The sequence below is a fragment of the Micropterus dolomieu genome, linkage group LG14 (assembly GCF_021292245.1).
Source record: "Micropterus dolomieu isolate WLL.071019.BEF.003 ecotype Adirondacks linkage group LG14, ASM2129224v1, whole genome shotgun sequence".
Taxonomy (NCBI): Eukaryota; Metazoa; Chordata; class Actinopteri; order Centrarchiformes; family Centrarchidae; genus Micropterus; species Micropterus dolomieu.
The window spans coordinates 15,740,727-15,765,266 of NC_060163.1; the positions used below are offsets into that span (position 1 = coordinate 15,740,727).

General features: G+C 39.5%; 2 protein-coding genes across 3 annotated transcripts in view; one reads left to right on the forward strand and one right to left on the reverse strand.

Moving 5' to 3' along the window:
- Window positions 1–135: 135 nt before the first annotated feature.
- gpam (glycerol-3-phosphate acyltransferase, mitochondrial) lies at window positions 136–22,163 on the reverse strand. 2 transcript variants are annotated; one of them, XM_046068437.1, is made up of 21 exons: window positions 21,788–22,163; window positions 17,775–17,911; window positions 17,530–17,661; window positions 16,727–16,800; window positions 14,324–14,437; window positions 12,741–12,890; window positions 12,481–12,580; window positions 11,975–12,111; window positions 11,146–11,245; window positions 9,056–9,268; window positions 8,747–8,860; window positions 8,342–8,427; window positions 7,306–7,406; window positions 6,143–6,213; window positions 5,414–5,681; window positions 5,017–5,174; window positions 4,474–4,551; window positions 4,140–4,277; window positions 3,834–4,023; window positions 3,452–3,510; window positions 136–3,327 (listed from the first exon to the last, which is right to left on the reverse strand). In XM_046068437.1, exons 2-21 carry the CDS (start codon window positions 17,856–17,858, stop codon window positions 3,211–3,213), a joined length of 2,484 nt encoding a protein of 827 aa, XP_045924393.1. In that variant the 5' UTR covers window positions 17,859–17,911; window positions 21,788–22,163; the 3' UTR covers window positions 136–3,210. The 2 variants fall into 2 exon arrangements, with proteins under 2 accessions (XP_045924393.1, XP_045924396.1); XM_046068440.1 differs by having other exon boundaries at window positions 17,530–17,649; window positions 21,788–22,153.
- A 324-nt stretch (window positions 22,164–22,487) lies between these two features.
- The window catches only part of LOC123983511 (60S ribosomal protein L19-like), a 2,220-nt gene continuing 167 nt past the window's right edge, over window positions 22,488–24,540 (forward strand). Inside the window, exons 1-5 of the mRNA XM_046069770.1 lie at window positions 22,488–22,596; window positions 23,617–23,723; window positions 23,829–23,951; window positions 24,205–24,325; window positions 24,435–24,536. Of these exons, the coding sequence (XP_045925726.1) occupies window positions 22,592–22,596; window positions 23,617–23,723; window positions 23,829–23,951; window positions 24,205–24,325; window positions 24,435–24,536 (458 nt within the window). The 5' untranslated portion in view covers window positions 22,488–22,591. The remainder of the gene's footprint in view (window positions 22,597–23,616; window positions 23,724–23,828; window positions 23,952–24,204; window positions 24,326–24,434; window positions 24,537–24,540) is intronic.

The window sequence follows — 24,540 nt, forward strand, 5'->3', positions numbered from 1 at the left end:
TATCTATAGATATATATATATATATCTATAGATATATATCTCTATATATATATATATATCTCTATCTAGATATAAATAATTGATACCCACATTTACTACCCCATCAAAAATAAATAAAAGACAGGCAAGAGACCATTGTTAATCTATCATTAATTTATTTAAAAACAAAATCTAATAATGCCAATTGTGCTTTGCTCGAAGAAAGCAGTAACAGAACAGGTGACATTTTTTGTTTTTTTTAGTAGCTGGTGATTTTTCATATAGTAACCACAAGTTCTGTGCTTGTGTTTTTTTAAGTTACAATCTACAGTGTTCTTTTGGATTTCCACACAAAATAACCAGTTAACATGCACAAAAAAACAACAAAAACACAACCAAAGAACACTGCAGTGCTTTAAAAAGGCACCTGCTCCCCAGATACAGGCTTCTTTTTTTAACCTACAAAGTTACATAGTTGTAGAGGGATGTTATTAATGCAGCTTCAGTAGCGACGAGTCTCAACAATCCCCGTGAGCAGTTCATAAAAACTGTACCATATCTGTACTGACTTAATTGATTATTATACAATATCACATTGACCTTTTTTTCTGGCTACAGATGAGATACATTCAAGAGGTAACAAATTTCACTTTGTCGCCTACACAATTATCTTTCTCTGCAACATGATTCACACACTTAGACTGTAAAATACAATTTTCAGGTTAAGTAGAATTCACATTGAAGTGTCGATGATTAAAGGCGACCAGAGGAAACATGCAGTACAGTACGTAGAGTGGTTTTATCTTGGCGGAGGGTTCCCTCTCAGTGTGGGGACTTTGACAGATTGTGGGCTCAGAAATGCTTTGAATGTCAAGATGCTCCCTCTGCACTTGAGCGTGGACTATTTTTTGGGTACTCTGATCACACTCCCATTTAAATAACTTACTTTTCTCTTCTTCAACTTGCTATGGGTGTCCAATAAGCAACCTTTTCCATTCGTCATTTTGTACGGAGATTTGAAAAACTGCATGAAAATATGCATGTTTAAAATATAAAGCTGATTGTTGAGGAAAAAGGCATTTAAATGAGTTAAGTAAGACTGTACGAGTTGTAGAACACTGTCAACAAGTCATTCAGTATATTCATTTAAATGTGTATTATCAGACACCTGATTCCCACTTACTTTATTGCCCTGGCAGATCAAGAATGCCTATTTCTAACATTCACACTGTCTTCACATGATCAATCTGGGATTTCTGTTAGTGTCCCCTCTAATAATGCCGACAATTCATCAAACTTACTCTGCCCTTTCCAAACACACCCTTTCTTTTTCATACACCAACATTAACATGGATGTTGTACATTTATGTTCACGTTCAATGCAAAATGTCCTCAGATATAGAATTACACACATAAGACAAGACCTAAATATTGAGTCCTGTTGTGTTATTTCACAATAAAAATTAAAACTGGTAAACTTTCTGCACATATACAAGGACTGAGCTGTGAGGTTTCACTATCAGGTCTTAATTTCATTCATGTTTTACTTTGGTAGTCTTGGTATGTTTTTCATGATGAACACATTCTGTTACCAAAGTTTTTATTCCCAACCTGTCTGATTTTTGAAATTTTTTTGACACGTGCATTTTAGAACAAAAAAATGTAAAACTATCAGGATCAGCTTTCTGGTAGTTTAAAATGTATTTATAGTACTTTTTAGATATAGTTATTTTTTGTTTCAGTGGTGCTAAAAATGTAAAGTGAAGCATTGCTATATACATGAAAAATAAAGAATAGGTAAACCTGACAGTTAACGACTATTATTTCGTTTTCAGAAACATCACTACGCCTCACGTCTTCTCCTTTCTTCAAGAGTTTGTTGACAGTACAACAGAGACACAATCATGTTCTCGCAAATAGCCAACTTTTACAGATGTGACCTTTTGTTCAGATGGATTACAAAGTGGATATGTACCATTTATTTTTACCACACTGCGGAGTTCCTCTGCCGTGCGAATGCCCAACCATTGGAGCAAAATTGCTCTTTCAGCAGTGATGCCGTAACGGCTTTTATACAATAGGTTTATAATACAGGAAAAAAAATGGTGGTTATCCCAAATCTCTGCTTTCCCTGAAAAGGCATGACCAAAGAGGTTCTGAGCTTGTTGCGTTTGAACTTAAGTGGATGTGATGGCTGGTATTAAGTATTTGAAGCGCTGTGCTGTGACATTCATTGAAAAGTAAAAAAGGTGTTGCACAAACACAGAGATCAAAGTCACATTTCATCAAATCTCATGACAAAAAGTGAGTAACTGAAAGCACTTAGATATTAGTGGTTTGAATGCACTTAATTGTAGATACTTGTGATTTTAGGCTTCAACTGCACCAGACTTTCATCAGGTACATTTTGTGTTCAACTGATTTGCTGCTTATTTTTTATCTTCTTCTTATCTTAAACCAGTAAATGTGCAGTGCAACTGACCAACGCTGTCCTATTCTGACATTAAAGATTTGTAAATAACAATTTAGATACGTAAGCAATCTTTCAATCTTATGTTCAGACATTATTACATTTGAAGACACCTGAGTGCATATGTTTAAATGCACTATAAATGAGAGACATTGTTCATGTGGCCCATGTACAGGAATTTGTTAGTCATTAGCCTTTCATCAAACTACATTTTTCTTACAGTTTCCTACTATGATAGTGGAGCACACTGAATACAGCAGTGTTACAAACGAGCAGAAAGAGTTAACATTAAAATGCCTTTGTTGTTGGTAATCTTTACCATTATTGTCTATGCATATTTTGTTGCTTGTATAGATGAAAAGGCAGCTTGCTTTGTTCGGATTGCTGTAAAAGTGATTCTTATTTACTAACCTGCTTGAGTATATTTTTCTGATAGTTTAAAATGTTAATCATTTTAAAACCTCATGACTTCACCACAAAGTTCACCAAGAGAGGATGATTCCAAGGAGGTACCTCTCCAAAGAACGATACATGTGTGTTATCAGCTGCACAGTTCTAAGACAGAGATCCATCGACTAGAAAAAAAACAAAGGGAAGACTGGCTTCAAGTCTCTTCCGGCTAACAATTAGCGGCTGTTACGTGAAGGCACTTCCTGGTAAAGCTTTCCACAGAGTAGCACCTGGGATTGTTTAGAAGTAACCAGTAGAAGCCCTTTATTGGAAGGAGCCTGGGGTCTGAGCTGGGCTGAATGGTGTCTCGGTCACAGCAGGGTAAAACCCAAGATGTACTGCAGGAGTTTGTTCCGATTGGCCTGAGGTAGAAAGGTGCTGCTCAGCTCCAGAGTTATCAACCGGTTCTCTCTCCTCTCCTTCAGGACCTACAGAATATCACAACACCGGAGTAACATCTTAACACCACCCAAACCCTATCTTAACACTATACTGTATTGTGTTCATAAACTTAATATTTACAATAAACACACAATTTAAACACACTCTTACCCCGAGCTCTTTGAATGTCCTCACTGTGTTCTTAACCAAGTAATGAGTTGCACTTTCACCTGGGAAAAAAAACAAACAAAGACTATACAAATTAAACACACTCATGACTGACTTTTTTATTTTAGAAATTTCTCTAGTTAATCTTCTATTTTGTATAAGTCAAGTTTGTCTTGGACTTGTGTCCATGCAGCATAAATCTGAGAGCATATTTATTCCAGGAACTGTTGGGGTTCAATAATGACTTTTCATTAATATCAAAGGATATTATACGGAATAATTAAACAGTGCCCTTTGTTTTTTTATTCCAAAAAAATAAGCCTTGATGATGGACATGAAACACCTCTGCAAGTGTACCGAATGTGGGGAAATACTGCAGTATTACCATAAGCAGCCACTCCTCTTTCTGTGCGGGTGAGCAGGTATCTGAAGAGCCTCTGGGTGTATTCGGATTCAGCCATGGGCTTACTCAGACTGTGGACGAATATCGCAGCCCCGCTGTAGGCTTCCAGCACAGGGCTGACAAGTCGCTGTAGGAAGACAAAGAACTCCTGGTGCTCTGCAGTGAGACTCACCTGATTAACAAAAACAGGGAGAGAAAGTGAACGACTGGAAAACTTTTCTAGAAGTTGGTGCCATGGTGGTGGTTCTGATGGATTTAATAAATTGTGCTTTTAATACTAAACTAGACCTTTAGGTAGCGATCTCTCTGCTCCTCTCCAAAGTCACTGTCCTCATCCTCCTCGTCGCTTCTCCAGGAAAGAGGCTCAGGAAACTTTTTTGGCCAAGGTTCCTCTGTGGGACTTGGACTCAGTTCCTCCTGGTCCTCCTGACACACACAAACAAAACCACACAAATAAGACAATCTGGGCCACCACAGTCCCACCACATATTACACATACGACTATTACAATGATTGTTAACAGTGCTTCCCAATATATTCACAGAGTCAACTTCCAGCATTAGTCACAGTGGATACTTTAATTTTTGTCCACCACCAATGAGGTTTCTATCTGTAAACTGACCTCTGCTACGTAGAGAACTCCGTACTGGATCAGCCGGGTCACTGCATCGTGAAAAACCTGGTAAATAGTCTGACAGGGCTGTGGGACAGAGACGAGGAGAGGGAGAGACACTGTGAAACATGAAAAAAACAAGTGGGTGTATTTAAAATCTGGTTCAATACTCAACAGCATCAACAGAACCAACACCCAAACTTTACACAACAGCTGATCTGAGATTCTGAAGGCTAAGATCAGTAGTCCAGACTACTACTACTACTATCAGAACTACTGTGATCATCAGTTAGAGACATTTTACATTAATTAATCAGTCAGGATAGATGTGTGATGACATTAGGTCTGATGAAGATCTAACATTGATATGGGTTGTTCATAATAAAGGATTTTCAAATTTCACTTCAGATACTGCAAAAAAGCAAATAGAGACATGAAGGTGTTTTGTTTGACAACTTAGGGAAGTCCTTCCAAAATGTACTCTTGCTACTTGGTGGACTCATTTTGTTTTCAGTGCAGTTTAGAAAGATGGCAACAATTGGCAGGACTTACTGGTGCAACAGCCACCTCATTGATAAGGAAGTGGGAGAGCCCAGCGGCCTTGCGGATGAGTCTCTCCTGACTAAGAGGAAGGCTACTGGGACCACCGGGCTGGTGATCGGACTCGGATTCTGCGACCAGCTCTCGCTGCAGTGACAGGATGCTGCAGGCTGCAGAAAAATCATAAAGAAATGTCTTCAACATTTACGCCTGGGAAAACTAGCAACTAACTGATGGAATTTAAACATTTATCAACAACACACCCATGAGCAGGTATCCAAACCACCTGCTAAGCTTTTATTTATAGATACAGTATGAATCTTAGGATAGGACTGTAGCTAAATTACAAAGATCAGTGATAAACCAGAGTGAGCACTGAACAAAAGAGCAACCTCTTGGCTCAACATACCAATAATTGCATCAGAAATGAAGACGTGAAAAAGGCAATTGCTGTAGAAGTTGAGCTCGAACAGTGCTGGTACAGTTTGACTGGGTGAGATGGTGAACTCTCCATTGCGATTTGCACTGCTGGTCACATTGACACAGTTTCCAAGGAGGTGGAGGGCACGCATGACCACATCCTCTGAGTTCCCCGAAAAGCCCAGATCAAAGTCCCGTGACAGGATCTCCTCCTTCATGTTGAAGAAGTCTTCTACCAGCTTGGACAACACCACCCCCTGGAGCAAAGTGGAAGAAAAATACAAGCAATTTGAAAAAAGGAAACATGGATCATGTCCAGAAATTGGTGACGAATCAAAACAAAGATTCAGTACAACAAAATGCAAGTCCTCTTGAGAATGTTTTATGACGCGCTGGCCAATTCCTCTGCACAGAAAGACAATTTCAGTAATTATTTTCTGTTGTTACTGTTACATCAGAGTGCCTGCAGAGGGCAGAGGCCCACTGCTAATGAACAGAGGTGGGTAGAGAGGGGATGCAGGAAGAGCAAGATCTCTAACAGAGAGAGACACTCATTACTGCCATGTAGAGGTATGTGACATTTGTATCACCTTGGTATATGGGAGGGAGCATGGTGGGCAAGAGGTGAATTAATAGAGAAAATCTGAGGAACAGAAGGGTGAGGGGAAAAAAAGAGGCACCCTCTATAGTGGCTACAGAGAGCACATGAAAGACTTACCTGTCTGTGTCTGTACAGCAGCAGACAGGCTACAATGTGAGTAGACATGATTGCTGATGACTTATTCGCCGCTGTGAGGGAAGATACAAAGAGGATATAATGAGCAACAGACTGACAAAAAGACTTCTGGAATTGGCCAGTAACAGCAACATGAGTATATATTTATTATACTAAATTTCCTATCTCTTTAGTAAGACTAACCATATGTTGCAACTCATATTTGAAAAATAAAAATTTTGCATATTGTCATAAAATAAAATTCTCAATCATATAAAAAAATATAGTGTGCCAGGTTTGTCCTGGGTAAGACATTTTCTTTGAACAAACACAGGGTTAAAAATATTCCAGAGTTGATTATCTTGATAACACATCAGACAGAGTAATGTAGTGTGTGTGTGTGTGTGTGTCTGTGTGTGTACGCTGGTGTGTACACATGTATTAGGACAAGGGGTTACTAGTGGTCATCTTTGGCATAGTTCAAGTTCAGGAGTGTAAAACATGTGTGGGCACTGGTACTGCATTCCTCCCCTCTTCTCTTCTCTATCCTCCCCTTCCTCCTATTGGCTGAAAACAACATGCCATCCAGCTGGAGGCTTTGTGATTGGCTGAGTAAAAAGCAAATGGGCCTAGCATAGGAGAATGCAGCTGAATGAGCTGGGGAGAACCGGTTTCTGCAGTGTTACCCCAGGGCAAAAAGCCCTGAGCGATGTGAAGCGGATGGACTGATGCTGTGCTGTGTTGGATTTCAATTAATAAAGGCAGTATGATGGATAGCATTTCACATGTGCTGCCTTAGCTCCAGCAAGCAGGTGGACCTTTAACGAAGGATGAAAAGGAGATGCATGTGAAGAAGAAGATAAAAGAGGAATGCCTGATAAAGCAGCAAATATGTGCTCCAGTATCTTTAAAAAATGAGATGCGATAGGCTAAACAGTGCTATATGATATTTAACTAAATGCGGTCAGGTGACTTGTGACCTCTGTCACAAGTCAGTCTTCCTTGATGTCTTTCTATGCAAACAAAAACAAGCTAAAAATTCAAAGATTTAAGTTGCATTGCGGCTTTAGGTAACAAACTGGAGATTCTTGGTGAGGCTGATAACATAAATATTGTATAGTTAAGGTGTAGTAAGTCTACTGGCTGTGAATGCGTGAGATTCTTACTGAAGAGGACATGCTTGGCCAGGTTGTTAATAAGTTGTCGTCTTAAGATGTCGTCGGGCAGCTGCTCTCCCTCCTGCCCTTCAAACAGCTGAGCCTCGGGTCTGGAATAATAATAACATGAAAACATGCAGGTTGATGGTTGTTTTATTATGTCAGCTTTATATGACATGTATCCTTTAATAAGGTGGTTTACATGTCAAAGCAAACAAAACACAAATTCATTTCACTAATTTGTTTCCTTCTCTCTTGTTGAACAGGTGTTTACAATATGTAAAAGATGCTGCTGAAGCATTGAGTCCGATTCAAAACCAACGTAAGTACTAAATGATTTAAACCACCAATGTTTTAATATTTAGATGATAGCTTAGACTCAGAAAAACATGGCATGACTCTAAATACCTAAAATGCCTGAGCCTGCCCTGCATCCTACTTTTCTGCACTTTATCTTTATTCTGCAAACAAAAAGCACTTTGTGTTTAAAATAGACACTAATCTGAACTGAAGTAAAGTTAATATCTTACCAATTATGTTTATTAATTTACCATTACCCTCCTGAACCTGTGGCTGTTCCTGCCCGCTTTTACTTCCTCTGTTTATTTCCAGGCTTATGGCATAGTAATTAAATGTCTCAGCCAACCACGCCATATATTTCAAAGATGGATATACAACTGTTTAGCATGTAAATGTTACTATACATGCTGTTTAAAATAGTATTTACAATTTGTGTCCAGAGGGTTTTCAGTCAGCTCTGCTGGCAAGTGTTCTGAACTTGTGACTGCGCAACAGCTGGGATGATACACTGAATGACTGTATCAGTTTTATTATAAAGGGACAGCGCTTAACTGAACCCTGCCAGTGCAAACTGAAGCGCTGTGCTCAGATGTCAGATAACAGTCTCTGCTGTGAAGTAGCAGGAGGGAGAAGTCAGGTTTGTGGCATGAGGGTTCATAGTATCACAGGTGGGACTGTGAGACTGCTGGGTTATGCACGTGTACCGGTCTGATTGTCAGAGTAGAGTGTGTGTGCTTGCCCTTACTGTGCAGATATAATGGTGGGTGTCAAAGCGTGTTCCAGGGAAACTGGTGGTGGAATATGGCGACTTCTCTGGGTGTCCAGGTACTCCTACATTTGTCGCACAAAAGGTTCATTACAAATATGAACTCAGACAGAAAACCACAGTGATGACTGAGTGCTGGCTACAAACTTTTAGTATTTTGCTAGTTATTAATGATTTGTTTATGAAAAAAAAAAAAAAAACCATGTTGAGAAACCAAAGGAAACCACGATCTTTCATTGTAAGATTAATTTTGAAGCTTTGCAACACCTTTAGCACTTTAAAGAGTCACACCAGTTATAATAGTAGCGTCTCTATACCAACCTCCACATGTGGACATAACAGCTGTATTTGTATAAAAGCTGATGTAAATCTGCAATCAGTCACCTTTAGGGAGAAGGGCTGGTTGAAGTCAACTCGAACACAACCGTAGTTCTTCCTCAGCATCCTGAACACTCCACATGCAATTCCCCACAAACTTTCATTCTTCTTAGGTTTACCCTGGTGGAATTGGGGAATCCAGATGGTTAACAATAATAATCATCATAACATATACTATATGAACACACACTTAAAATTTATTAAAAGTTATCTAACCTACTAATAAACTAAACCTTTTCTCACTTCCCTGATTTTTTGAATGAGGAAGACTTTGTAAAGGTATACACAAACGACAGACATCATTCAAGCACTTACCAGCTGCTCGCTATTGTAGTTGCCCTCAATAATACGATCATAAGAGATGCCAACTGGGACCACTAGTACGTCTGGGATGGACCCAGTGCACAGTGTGTCTACCACGATGGACAGCATGCCTGCACGCGCTGTGGACGGCTTACCGCTGCGGGAGCGGGTACCCTCCAGGTAGACCTCCAAAAACTGTTGCTGACGCAACAACTCCTCGGTATACTAAAGGAAGGTTGGTGAAACAGAGTAAATGTTCATGTGAGAATAGTGTGATAAAATTAATGACAAATGTGCAAACACTGTGTGTAAAACACACAACACTTTTGATGAAAATGCAATTTGCGGCAAAGTCTTTGACATTCTAAAATACAACACTGACTCCATTACAAGGTGGAAGTCAAATAAAGTGAAGCCTATGCAGCTGCTGTACATACAGCCTGAATACAAGTTAAAATGAATGGTGGTCTATAACAGTCTGACCCCCAAACACACAGCAGGGAACTGGGCATGTGCCAAGGCAGCCATGTTGTGTAACGGTATCCATCTAAGCACCATATGTACAGTGCACAGCTGTGTCTCACTATGTAGACACTTCTAAGAAGAGGAGCTTTGTCCCGAAATGGACTCTCGCTGTGGCATTTAGAGTAAGCTGTGAAAAGGAAAGAGACCCAGGTTCGGCTTTCACAGGAGCAGCAAATTAGAACAGCATATGGCTTTTTTATGCTTGTACTTCTGCCTGTGAAGGACTTCAGAAAGTTACAATTTATGTGAGCAACACAGGCATATCAGATTGAAATCTTATTTTATACCAAATTAAAGTATTACATGGTGCACTTTCCACAGTTATGGTGGCAAACTTGTATACTCCGTTTAGTGGGATGTGTGGTAAAATATAGGTGATAAAATGTAGATCATCATTTCCAACAGTTTCTCATATGTTCAGCTGATAATCTTATTTTAGGGGTAGAATACACAGCCCTTGTTGCTTCATTAGTCTTAACTCTCTTACACAAACTCCAAAAATACAAATTAACAGCAATTTTCAACTCTGATAGACTGGTAAAAATTAGGTAAATCCACTAAGCAGCTGAACTATTTTGTAGAAAGCTCATTTAGAGCCTTCACGCTACAAGTAGCTTATGATGACAAAGCATTAATATTAACATTAGTAGCCATTCACATTACTTCTTCTAAACAGTTTTCTTAATTAGTAGAAGCTTGGTGAGGCACATTATCCAAATACTAGAGCTGAACAAAAGCTTCCGATTCCAGTTTTAATCATCTTCTAATTTCTCAGTCAGTCAAAGTCTATTAAAAAAGCTTTTGCACCAGTGACTTTCTTGTGATGCAAAATGCACACGTCAGGGTGAAAAGAAATTCCAACCAGCGTCACAGCTGGAAAGACCTAAATGATTTACCAATGCAATAACATCTTACATTGACTTACACTGCATAAAAAAGGCTCACAAACAGTATGTCAACCATTTTACAGACACTTTTTGTGATATTTGAAAAGCAAAACAATCCATCACTAACATTATTATGTTCACAATTTTACATGATTGATTTTGACAGATTTTTTAAATTTTACAATTTTAATAATAAACCATCAGGTTACATTACTACTCTTCATGTGATACTATGCCATTAATGATAATCTGTCTAAGTATGGGTTGGATTTGGTCAGTACAGTCAAGAACAGCAGCATATCTCAGCCAAATACCTCCTTACTTTTACAGCAGAAGTTTACAGAAGTTACTTAGACACCACTACAGGATAACAATGGGTAAAATGCTATAACACGTTAAATTGAGCTGTAGACTTATTGTACAGTATACCTGAAAATGAAGACTAGAAAAAGAAAAAAAGAAAAAGATGGCCTAACATTATGTAACCAAGGCATTTAACTCTCCATCACTTGGGAATGAAAAGAGCACACAGAACAGAAAAGCATGAAGACAACCTGCAGTTAGATAATAAATCATGCTAAGGAAAACACACACACATACACACACACACACACACTCTCTCTCTCTATTTAGGAACAATGTGTTAAACCAGCCTTTACCGTAGAAGATAAATAGACTCTTGGGACTTACTGCATGTAACAGTGATCTGTACAAAATGTCTTTCTTCCCATCCCCCGTCTCCTCCATTCTCCTTCGTATGAAGAATCCTCCAAGTTTACGGATAAGGGTGCTGAAAACAAATAATCAATAATGATCAATCGGCTGCCACACTAAACTTTCTACATGGCAGCAGTGGTGTGCTTATTCTTTTTAGTTGGTCTGCACCAACACTATCAAATATACTGTTGTCAACAAATGTAATTTTCTTAATTGTGATAGTCCAGTAATTACTAGAGGGCAATAATGGGTATTGTGATGTCATTGTGATTAAGGGGTATCACTGTACTGTAATGATTCCTCTTTTTTTTCTCTCTCTCTTTTTTTTTTTTTTTAAATGTGATTATAGTGATTATTCAAGTGTTGCTGACAGCTGCACATAATGGTTTCCCTGCAATTTGGAATAGTATGCATCCTATTCCTTTCTTTACCTATAGATTTTAATTAGCTTTTGTGCTGAACCAGTCAGTTGTATACATGTATGTCTATAACATTATTTTCGATAACTTCAGTTTTTTAAGAAAAGATGAGCTAGGTTGATACTTCTGGGGGCAATATCATAAGCACACATGTACCATAGAAGATCAGTTGTAGAACCTCAAATACTATAAGGCTGGCTGCCTAGCTATTTACAGAATACTCTATCTAAAAATCAGTGTCAATCATAAGTCTCACTCTTCAGTTCAGCTTTAATTTCCTTTCTTGTGATATCAAACTGAGCTTGTGTGTTTTAACTTACAGAGAGCAGAAATATACCTTATTGCCAGATCAAACTTGACATGAGGCTTTGTGGGGTTTTTACCTGAGGATAGGAATGCTTAGATTGTTTCCAGCAGCAATGTGTGGGGCTTTGATGTTGTGACAGAAGAGGATCAACGTGATGAGCAGGTAGTCGATGTGGGATTTGTGAACAGGGAGGAAGACCATGGGCACATTTTGCTGAAAAGAGAAGACACATATCATTTTAAAATAAAAAGATGATTTCTCAGTGCAGATGGGACCAGACTCCAGTTTTAAAAACTGACAATGGATATGAGAGACCAAACCTTTCTGTGTCTTCTAATTTGATTGAATTTCTCCAGTGAACACACTATACATTTACCATGTATCCATCAAAAATGTTTTGTCATGATCAATATCTAAAACTGCACTGATAATAAAAACACATAATAAAACAAAAAAATAAACACATAGCCAAGAGTAAGTTAGATTGCTGTAAGACGATGTGTTTATCTATCACAAATATGTGTATCAGATCATGTAGTGACAGCATAATCCATGTTCTTTGTGTGTGCAGTTGCTGCTGACCTCTGTAGCAGCTTTCTTGACCATTTCCAGCTGGCCCTTGTGGATCTGGATGCTCCAGAAGAAACCATTAAAGAGCCTCAGGAGAACCCACCCTGTCAGCCTGAACAAAAAATACAAGTGAAAATGTGGAACAGAAACCAAAACTTAAGCTGAGTCCATTTTAGTGGTAACAATTACTACAGTACAATGAAATAGCCATGCAATATCAATCAATCAAAAACTAAAAAGCAACTTAGGTGACATTAATAAACAGTACATACCTAATAAAGGCTGGGGAAATGTTGGCCACCATCTCCTGAAGGAAGGCCCGGGCTTTCTGCTTCACTTTACTGACAGCTTTGTGCTCCTGGCCAGGCTGGCAGGCTGCAGCGTCCAAATCTGTGGCTACATTCACAATAGCACTCTCCACACTATGATGGGCAAAAGCATAGCACAAACATGAGGTTGCACCATCTAACCTATGGATGCCATCATTCAAAAGGTTTGAGTGCTACATTTCTCCAGTCAAAATTTCACTTAATCTGGTCTCTTTTGTACACTTAATCCCCCACATGTCATTAGTGTTTCCACTCCCTTATTTATACTGTTTATTATGTTGGTCTATTCTGTACACATGGCATCTATTTCATGTCTGTCTGTCCTTGGAGAGGGATCCCTTCTCTGTTGCTTTTCCTGATGTTTCTTCTAGGGCTGGGCGATATGGCCTAAAAATAAAATCTCTGATTTTATTTTTTTTAATTCAATTTACGATTTTTTCCGATTTTTTCCGATTTTCCAACTCATAAGGTTGCATAGTCCGACTGGACCACATGTCGGTTGTTGCCGAATAAAAGGACAGCTCCCCCAGTTCTCTGCTGACTTTCTCTCGTGTAATGTTGTACAGCTTGGGCAAGGCGACTTCACTGAAGTACTTGCGGCTGGGTAGCTCATATCTGGGGTCTAACGTTTTAATCAAATTAATAAACCCCGTCTTTTCCACGGTATATATGGGTACCATGTCTTTGGCTATATGCAAAGCGACCGCTTCGGTGATTGTTCTCCACCGTGCCCCTTTCCTGTCATATGCGGTGCCTTGTGCAAAGGATTCGGCTACAGTTAGCCGTTTTTTAGCTAAGGTTTGTTGGTCAGTGCGGCTTTGTTCATCGCGGAGAGACTGGCATTTTTCATATTCGGCTGGATGTCTCTGTTTCAGGTGTTGGAATAGGTTTGTGGTGCTGCTGCCTTTCACTGCGATAGGCTTTAGGCAAATGTTGCAGCGTGGTGTCTGTTGTTCCACATCTGTCGCAGCAAACCCATACCAGTTCCAAACAACAGATGACTTTATTCCTTTCTTGGGAACAAACTTCCCGCTCTCACCGGTAGCCATTTTGTCGCTTGCTGTTGCTGTTTAGTGTATGATGTTGTCGCTATGGGAAACGAACACTACGGAAACCCCGGGGAGCCAAAAATGTGCTATTACACAAAAACTCGATTTACTTATTTTTTAAATCGCCCGCAACAAAAAATTTGAATTAATTCATTCAATCGATTTTTCGCCCAGGCCTAGTTTCTTCCTCCCCCCATTTGAAGGGTTTCTTTGAGGGAGTGTTTCCTCATCTGCATCAAAGGTCAAGGGATAGAGGGGGTTGTATGTTGAACAGATTGTAAACCCCCCGGAGGCAAATTTGTGATCTGTGATATTAGGCTATATAAATAAAACTGACTTGACTGTATTATTTAATAATACTAATGTTGCACAGGTTTGGAGTTTTATTCCCGCAGGAGCCACTACATACTCTCATGATGCTCAGTTGCACTGTGATGGCACATTCCAATAAAAGGCTCACGTTACATTAAATCTTACCTGCTGTTGTTGAGCACATTGTCCACTACATTCCTGGTGAACATGTCCTTGTTGACGTCTCTCTCCATGACAAACAGCACATAACTCAGCCTGCGTGCCAGCCAGCCCCGCTGTCTGCGTGAGCACACACAGACACTAATGTACACACAGAAACATGTACACAAATATACTGTATGCATGGCTGCTCTGAAGATGCATTAACATATTTTGAATAGAATATGTGATTTACATATCTGTAGATAATAACATTTAATCAAAATCTATCACTCATAAATACAGTCACACACACAATAAATGGTATATTTTAATTGTTGTGTTAAAAGACGGTCAGACTGTTAAAACAAAAGCTGTGCGCCGACTCGCATACTTCACAGTGTTTTCCCAAGGATTTTTTTCAGGGGGGATGGTGGACGCCATGGAACTACTAGTGTCGCAGAGCGGGCATGTTACGGATATGTGGTGTCCTTGTACACGTGGTGCACTAATTTGACTGATTTTCCATTAATTTACCAGAGATCAGCTGTGGCAGATAAACACACAGCTTTCTCAACAACAACAAAGGTCAGTACTGCTCCACCTTGCTGAGCTTATATATGAGACAAGTCCATAGACAGTATAAAACATTTATGTAGTGTCTGTGACATCCCCTATAGATTTCTAAATAGCCGATGTGAAGCTCAAAGTGGCCACGGACAGCTCCGGCCGTCGCCATCTTGGTAGTGCCTGACTTTGGCTAACCTGCCTGTTGTGGGCCGAATGACGCCTGGTTGCTGAAACCACCTAGCGGCTAGTCACCTGTGACGGTATACATCTGTATACATCTACATAACTTTAAGCCTTAATATAATTTAAACAGGTGGATTATATAAAAAATAACCTCATGTACAGTTTTAATGAATGGGGAAATTAGCTACAGAGACCAAAACTGTTTTTTGTACCAGGCTGTAAACATGTTAATTTCTGCTGTAAAGTTGGGCATTTTAACATGGTGCTATGAGGATTGACCCGCTTTTGGAGCCAGCCTCAAGTGACCACTCGATGAAATGCAGTTTTTGTCATTTTAGGTTGGCTTCATTTTTCAGCACCGGAGATTGCTGCTTGGACAAGACTGATTTTCTTGTCCAGACAAAACTAATAATACTAACTTGTCCAAATTGACTTCAGCCCATCTTGGCTATGGGATGTCTATATCTACACTCTAATACAATGCAGAATAAAAACTCGATTAACCTGTGCAAATTGCACATTCTAGACTTCACAGAAACAAACTGCATACAACAAGATTTATACTAAGCTCATGTTTATATTATTTGGGGTTGAGGTATTAAGGTGTCTTACTGCTTAGATCAGTCACTGGGTGCATGTGCCCGATGTCCACAGAAAAACACTTTAAATGATTCCTCTGCCTGCCTTTCCACTGTTTTACAGCTTGGTCCTCTTGACCTAAAGCCATTTATCATACACAGGTTGTTAGGAAGGCTAGTACCGGGTTGCACTGTATTCACTGTACTAAAACAGTTTTTGGTCCTGTTGCAATCAAATTTCTGAGTCATCAGATGCAAAAGCACCATGTGAAAAGCCAACGAGCTCAACATTTAATTTGAGGAGTTGAATATGTTCCTGTTGCGAAGCCAATGAACTGCACAGAGCAAAATCCTGTGGAAGGTAGTGCTGAACAATTTGGGGAAAAAATATAATTGCAATTTTTCTGCCAGATATTGCGATTATGATTCGATTTGCAATTATTATTTTCTAAAAGTTCAATATTCATTGCTAGTCTATTTTTGACTGAAGCCACGACAAGCAGCACAGAGCAGATGAACCAGGCAGGAAGTCAGACACAGAACAGCGGAAAGAATCCGGTCAATTTTCAAAATAAAAACACCCTGTGCACTCCTGGTTGTATGTCAACAATAAACACAGTTAAAACAGACAAAAAATAAACAATTTAACAATGTAACCTACTTAACCATAGTAGAAGCACAAAAAGCACGGACAACTGAACAAATTAACAAAATCTGAACAAGTCAGCAAAATCAGGCAGGCAAAACACTTTTTAAGGCGAACAAAACCATGGCACAGCCGCTGTCTTGTGTCGGTTCGGTCTACGCCATTATCCCACCTTTTCCTCCAGTTTTGTTTATTGTAAAATGTACACGCCCTGTGCCCACTCCATAGGAGAAGCATGCCGCTTGTGATTGGCGAGCAGATCGGTCACACAACGACAAAATGGAATGAATTTTTAACTGCATGACTGCTTAAAACGGGTCAGATGCGCTGCATGATTAACCTACATTTTAATCGCCGTCTTCACGATTAGCTAATTGCGTTCTTTCAAATTGCGTTAATAGTTCAGCCCTAGTGGAAGGGATACCATAATAGAGTAGATTTCACTTTCTTTACCTAGTGTGGGTCTCATTGATGTAGATGACGTTGCGCAGTCCCAGAGATGGAATACTGGGGTTGAAAAGTCTCTCCTGGGACACAAACAAAAAGGTTTATGGTTATTGTGAAGAAGAAGATATGGATTTGAACGGTCAAGATAACCTTTATCCTACTACGAGCCTTAGAGACAGTGATGATAAAAACATTTTTGCAAGCAATGCAGACTGGATTCCAGATAAGAAATCGTTAAAGAGCTGAACAAGCTGGAGCCACTAGTGTCATCTTGAGATACTGTGTCACACCAACCTAAATGTTACACAAACTCAGTCTGATCTGATTTTGCTTGTTATTTATACAGTAGTTCTTAAGCCTGTGCTGGAAGAACTTGTCTTTCTGTTCCCATTTCATTGGTTCATCTCAAAGCATTGTCTTGTCACCACTGCTGCAGGCAAACTTACTCCCTTTGCAGCAACTTTAAGTTGTGTTTCACACATGGTTTTGAAGGAAATGTGTTTAAAATACCCTATCCCAAGGCATTCTACGCCCTAGGCAACAAATATTGCCAGTTGCTGTAGCATCTTTAAAAAAACAAAACAAGTTAGACTTTCACTCTGATCATGTAAATATTGTGGGGACAGACAGACATTTGCAAATCAGGCAGTTATGAGATGACGAGACCAACATGCATGTTAAATCGTTTTGGCAGGTGCTGTACACTGCATACTGCTACTTTTCTTTTTAGTTATAAGCATTTAAATTATAACAAATAACACCCTGGGCCTGACTAATGATGACATTTAACTACCTGTGGTGTAACTTACCCAGCTCTGTGGTGTACAAGAGTGACAGCAACGGCCAACGAAGGGCCTCTTTCTGTTCAGCAGGCCCTCCTTCCACGTGCTGGCAACACAGCGCAGGACTGAGGGGCTGGTGCTGCGGTCCTTGAAACCCATCCACACGCAAACAATCATTTAAGTTAAAAAGGTGCTAAATATCACATATAAAAAGATTTTAAGGTATAACAGCATAACAAAGATGAAATCATTGATCTCCGTGTGTGGCTCACCGAGTCATCATTGGGATGTTTCCAGCGGTTACACCACTGTTCTCCATTGTTGACCTGCAGCAACAAGCCATCTGACACCTCCATTTTCTCTGCTGTCCTTTCCTCTCCCTCCAGATCACACACCACTAGCTGGCAAGCTGTAAAGACATAGAGGTATCATAAGGTTATATTTTAATTTACCTTACGTTAGACAATATTTTAATAAATTTTTTGTGTGGGACCACAAGTTGGTCAGATCATACTTCAAATAGTCCACATTGAGGGACTATTTGCAAATGTCTGAAAGTCTAACTGGTCCCAGTCAAGGAAGGAGAAGAACAGCTAGTGAGGAAAACAATCAACAACCCAACATCCCTGACCTAAACCCCACACATGTGGACAGACTGGAATAAGAAGAACAATAATAAAGATGGAACAGGTTAAAGATTTAAAACAATATATAACACATAATAAATAACTCTTATAGGTACTTGCATAAAAGATGATAAGTGTAAGAAGAAAACAATTTTCTGCCCTTACACACATGGGCATCTTAAAAAGAAACTACTGACACGTAAAAAGGCAGATTAAAACTGAATTGGAATCTCGAACTCCTACTGTACTTGCTAGACTACTTATTCTAAACAAGGTCAGTGTGAAAATAACAAGGTGCTCAATTAATAAAGAGAATTTAAGAGTAGCAGATACATATTTAGCTTAGAAGAAGAAGATATACTTTATTAATCCCACTCACACACAACCCCAGCAGTTGGGGGTTCAAGCTTGCTCAAGGCCACCTTTGGCAGTGTCCAGGAGATGAACTGGCACCTCTCATGTTACCAGTCCACACTCTCAAACCAGCGACCCTCCAGTTTCAAAGTCAAGTCCTTACAGACTGAGCCACTGCCTCCCTCAGATATAAATATATAGTATATATATTCTTAGAATATAAAGAAATGTTATGTTATCTTTTTAGACTAAGTGATGAAAGCAATTGCAAAAATAAATTGTGCAACAATAGGATTGCTTCGTATTTGTAGAATACAAAGACAATATTGGTACTGTAATATATATATATATATATATATATATATATATATACACACACACACACACACATACACACACATACATATCTCTTGCGATCTCTCCACATGCTGCAACATCTGCCCCTGCTCAGCATTTTGAGTGCACTGAGCGTGAACCAGATCTCACGATCTTCAACAGGAAAGTCAAAGAAACTACTAACTAAAAAAAAAAGTAGGCCCATTCCACATGATGCATCACCCTGAAAGTATGAGTTGGGTTCACTTAACAATTATTTGCTCCAGTCAGATTTTTTGAGTAATGTCAGGGTTACATTGTTTAATTGGTCCCTAGACACTTAAGATACATTTCATGAGCTGGTCTACTGTGTTTCAAATAACTGACAACAATCCACAGCAAAAGGTGTTGTGCATTACACGCCCAAACATCTGAGACTGAATGACCTTTGGGAACAACCAGGTGACAGTCCTGCTAAGAGAAAAGTCTATTATGCAAATCAAATGGCTGGATTTATTTACATTGGTTATACTTTACTCCATTCCAATATCATCTAATCATTCTTTATCTATTTTTTACATGTTTACATCTGATAGTGAGCCATTTTAAATACTGGTATGCTTCCAGAGAGGGTGTGTGCTGAACACCTACAAGTCTACAATTTTGGGTAATATGAAAATGGGAAAGATTTGGAGTATGGTTATTGCCAAATAAAGGTACTTATAAAGTACTGAACTGCACAACCTCAGCTACTTAAAACAATGATGGATGAAATTTACTAAATGAAATGGAGTTCAAAATAGGACTAATACAGGGAGAGGCTATAGGCATTGTTAATATCTCTCTGAAATGACACTATATTATCTAAACACTTAAGAGTTTTTTAAGCTTTATTTGTTTTAAATGTTGTATAATTGGCTGATATTTTCGGATGACGTTCGGAAGATTAAAACACTGTGAAATACAATTTCAAGCCATTATGTGATCTGAAATGACCACATTAACATCACCCATCTATCTTGTTAACCGTTTATTACAACGTAGGTGTGTAGCATCTGGGCCCCAAATACCTACAAAGACAATAAACATTGCCCCAGTCTGCCTGTCCCCAATTGTTTTCTGTCTGAGAAAACAAAATGAGCAGGTGAATGAGGTGGTCACTCCAGTGGGACATGCTTGGCTTGGTTTGTTGTCCCCACATTCTCAACATTTCAGCGCTGTTTGAAAGACAGTTGTCTGAAGCGCTGTTCAGTAAAGTCAAACGGAAGCAACCAGCCATTAACAACACATCCTCTAATTTGGATGATAAACAGTGATGTTTACCAATGAAGTGTTTTTCTGACACAAAGTGCAAATGGAGCAATAAACCACAGCCAGTGCCTCTCATTAGTTAGAAAATGAGTTAGTGAGTCAGTTTATGAATGAAAGCTTTCACACAAAACATGGAAAAAGATGTGTGTCACTTAAGGGACAGAGTAGATCCATCTTTCTGTGAAAGACTGAGGGAGATAGCAGACACGCAGGCCTCTTTGCAAAAACCTTCCTGCCTAACTAGTTTTCAGCAGTCAACGAATGCACTTTGAGCCATTTTGTCCTGTTGTGACGGTACAAGGTGGTAGGCACACTGATGAGGGAAAGCGGGTTTTTAAAAGGGTCAATGGCCGAGAGTACTTCACTCGATGGGGTGACTTTGTTGGAAGCAAAACAAAGAAGTTGAAGAATGAGGAGCTGTGGATATTAGGTAACAAGTGAAGCTATCCACAATGAAACATTGAAGTTTCCATGCAAGTAAATATATTGACTAATGTATAAAGGAGCTATATTGTCAATTTTTGTCTTCAACTTGAAAAAAAAATACATACTTTTGTAATATCTTAATCATATCCACATATAAGAAGCATAAACATTCAGATAATATATAGTGCTACTTTGAATGTACCAGGAAGCACACACCAACATACAATATTTATCAGCCCAGGCAGGCATGGATCTTGGATCTTTACAGACAGCCATATTAAGTAAACAGCGAATTTGGTCATGTTTTGGATTATTTTATTCTGTTAGTAATTTTACAATTAAGAAACACATACTAAGCATGGCAAAACCACAATCTCCTCCTCATCAAATTGCAACGTTGCTGGACAAAAAAACACTACTCATTTTTAAGATATTATCATCTCATCTCCCACTTAATCACATTTTATTTATCCGTTTATCGTCAAAAACAAAAAACACCTGTTCATAAACATTGGACTAGGTTAATCCGTCTCACACACTCCGAGCTGTCTGCAATAATCAGGTCAAACAGGAGAAGTCTCTGTGTGACAGATGGTGAGCTAGCCGTGCAGACAACAATGGCACAAACCAGGCAGCCTGATGATGTCTGGCTCGGCTTACAAAGTAACGCCGTTTTGTTTGGCTAACGCTGCAACCTCCTCATAATACCTGGTTAAATAGCTCCAATTGCTCAATTTTTAGGTTCGTGTGACGTTATTAAACGATGACTTGTGCAGTTTCTCTGACCGTCTCCCGGCACATCGCATGGCATGCTGCCGAGCCTCATGAGGCAAACCTGACGTTAGGGCTTAACGGACTCGCCATACCTAGTAACGTTAGCATGGAGTCCATTTAGCCTGATACGTTAATGAGCACGCGGTTAATGTTAAATTAATTAATGTCACGGGAACATACGTGGCAAACCGAGGTTAGACGTAAAACCCCATACTGCAAAAGGTCCACTTGAATTCAATGTCAACGTAAAGTTAACCGGCTAACGTGAGGTTATGCCACTAAAATTCGCCATAATGTGATTTAGCTTTTACCGGCCCCACATGGTTCAACGACGTCGTATAAGCTAACATTACAACGTTACTGTTTCCATGACAGTACCACACGCGCGGCATTAGTAAACAGTGAACTTACTTCAATGTTTGCGATGTGAGCTAGCACTAGCACGCTAACCAGGCTCGCGAGAACGAAATTCCACTTACCTTCAATGTTGTGTTACGCTGACTCATATCTCAAAAATTAAGTCGTCGACAAAACTGCAGCCAGCCGTTGTTTGGGTCCTTTAGTGCCCTTGTGTCTCCCACAACAAGTAAGAAGACCGGACGGCACAGGTCTGTCAAACAGAAATGTGTCACAGGAGGTAGGAGCGCTGTTGTTTTGGTACAGCGGCGAACAGCGAGCGGTGCCTTTCTTTCAGCAGCCAACAGAGGGCAGTACTGCGCCAATCTGATCTGACCATACAGCATTTTTTTCCTGCTACTCACTCATATCAACTTCGACACTGGAATGATGTTTCGAACTGTTTTTATTTTGTGATATAAGGTATATCTATGGCTGCCTGTGTTTCAATCACGTTGTAGCGCTTTTATTTTGAAGGCCTGTTTTATTTGTGATTAAAAACTGTTTCAACTGTAGTTACTGCACACAGCAAATACATTAACATAAAAACTACCCTTACTACAAATTACAGTTCTGGAAACATGGATGTAGCGCGTCCTCCAGTGGTCGGATCTTTATAACACGTTTTATTGGAGCGTACCACTGTGCGATGATGGGGGACTCGATCAATATTACACTCAGTGTGACCTCTAAGGCACAGTTAACTATAGAGATAGCATAAAATATTCCGCTTGTAGACGACATTTCAATACCCACTATCTGTACTCAATTGGTAGATGATTCACGATATTGTTATCCTGCCACAGTTGAGTCACCCATGATGATAGGTATAATGGTAGGGGCTCAGGCTTTCTATTTCCTTCGTTTCTATCAAGCCAGCGGCAGCCATGAGGTACGGTAGACATTTGACATTTAAATATGTGTTTGTTTTGTAGGCAGAAAAAGTATAGGGGTTTGTAATTGTTTGTTCAAACAATATGTAGGAGTGAGACTCTGTTCTGCTTTGGGGAAACGCGTCTATTTCTACCAGAAGGCATGCTCTTATGGACTATGTTGGAGAGCTAAGTTAACCTAGCTAAGTTAACTGACATGTCACAACATGTTTCTGAAACACCACAGGATCTTAGCGGCGGCGAATCAGCTGGCAGCAGTACTGTATTTTAGTGAGTTTGTCAATACTTGTCGAACACACAACCAATAATGTCATTAAAATTAAACAAACTAAGTTAGCTGTAATAATTAAAAATAATATTTGTGAGGTGCTGTTTTCCTGCGTGTCGGTGAGCCCTTTCGTTCGTTCTTGAAACTGGCCACTGTGCTATAAAAATAGGATGTAGCATAACAACTGCAAATGTGAAGTGACGACCTTTTTCACAAGATATCACCGGTAACATACCTAACAGCACTTAGGCATGTGGGTGTGATTGTTAATTAAATGCCAGGCGGCCAGTTGACAATAATACAAGAATAAAGATTTGTGGCAGTCGTTTACCTTGAATTGGGAATTATGGGAATACTTTTGTGTTTTGTATATTTGTTTTTTTTGTTCCTTTACTGTAAACCAGGCAGTGCCAATTAAATAACGTTAAAATAACAGAAAAGTGACATGTAAATTTATGAACGTGTATTTAGCTATAAAATTATGATAGTTTTAAGGACAAATAGAAACCTGGATCATGCCTAAAGTAGTATTTTGCTGTGGATTGAGAATTTCAGTCAAAACAAAACTACATAGACCTCCAATGCTGAGAGGGGTGCATATTATGTAATGAAGATGTAAATAAAATGATATACTACTACTTACTGTAATGCAAGTTTATAAAAGTTTTAAGTTCAAAGAATGTGAATCTGAAAGGCTTCCTGGCACTATAAAGTATCTCACATCCTGCAAAATGTACCTTGGTTTTTCCAGCATGCTCAGGCTCCAGAAGCGCTTGGCGTCCAGCGTCTTGCGCTGTGGCAAGAAGAAAGTGTGGCTGGACCCAAATGAAACCAATGAGATTGCCAACGCAAATTCTCGTGAGTTGTTCACTTTGCATCAGAAAGTTCTCTCTCTGTAAATGTGTGTGTGTGGTCTGGTCCCCATAGGCCAACATGTTTTATTGCATTGTATTTTTACCAAAGGCCAGCAGATCCGAAAACTGGTGAAGGATGGACTGATTATCAGAAAACCTGTAACTGTTCATTCCCGCGCGCGCTGCCGCAAGAACACCTTGGCACGTCGCAAGGGACGTCATATGGGCTATGGTGGGTAATTGATTTACAAGTGATGTCCCTTTCCTTTTCCATATTTCTTAAAACATCACTTTAATTTGCTTTCACAGATTCTACACTGAATCAAAAGGTAGCATTATGTAGGTCAGAGTTGTTGTTGTCTGTGTGCAGGTTTTGAGGAATTAATTGAATCCTGCAAATGGCAGTAGTTTGGTAGTTAAGATATGAACTTTAGACACAGTGCCATTTTATTTTTTTATAATGGATTTATTTTTCTCTTGTCCAGGTAAGAGAAAGGGTACAGCCAATGCTCGTATGCCAGAGAAGTTGTCATGGATGCGGCGCATGAGAATCCTCCGCCGTCTCCTCCGTCGCTACAGGGAGTCTAAGAAAATTGACAGGCACATGTAAGTGTGAATTTTGGCGCGCATTGCTGGTGAGTAAGCCAGATTTAATTCCAGTTTCAGGAAGAGGCATCTTGCTTTGAGACACTGAGGCATTTTCTGTTTCTTCCAGGTACCACAGTCTCTATCTGAAGGCAAAGGGTAATGTCTTCAAAAACAAACGCATCCTGATGGAGCACATCCACAAACTGAAGGCAGATAAGGCTCGCAAGAAGCTT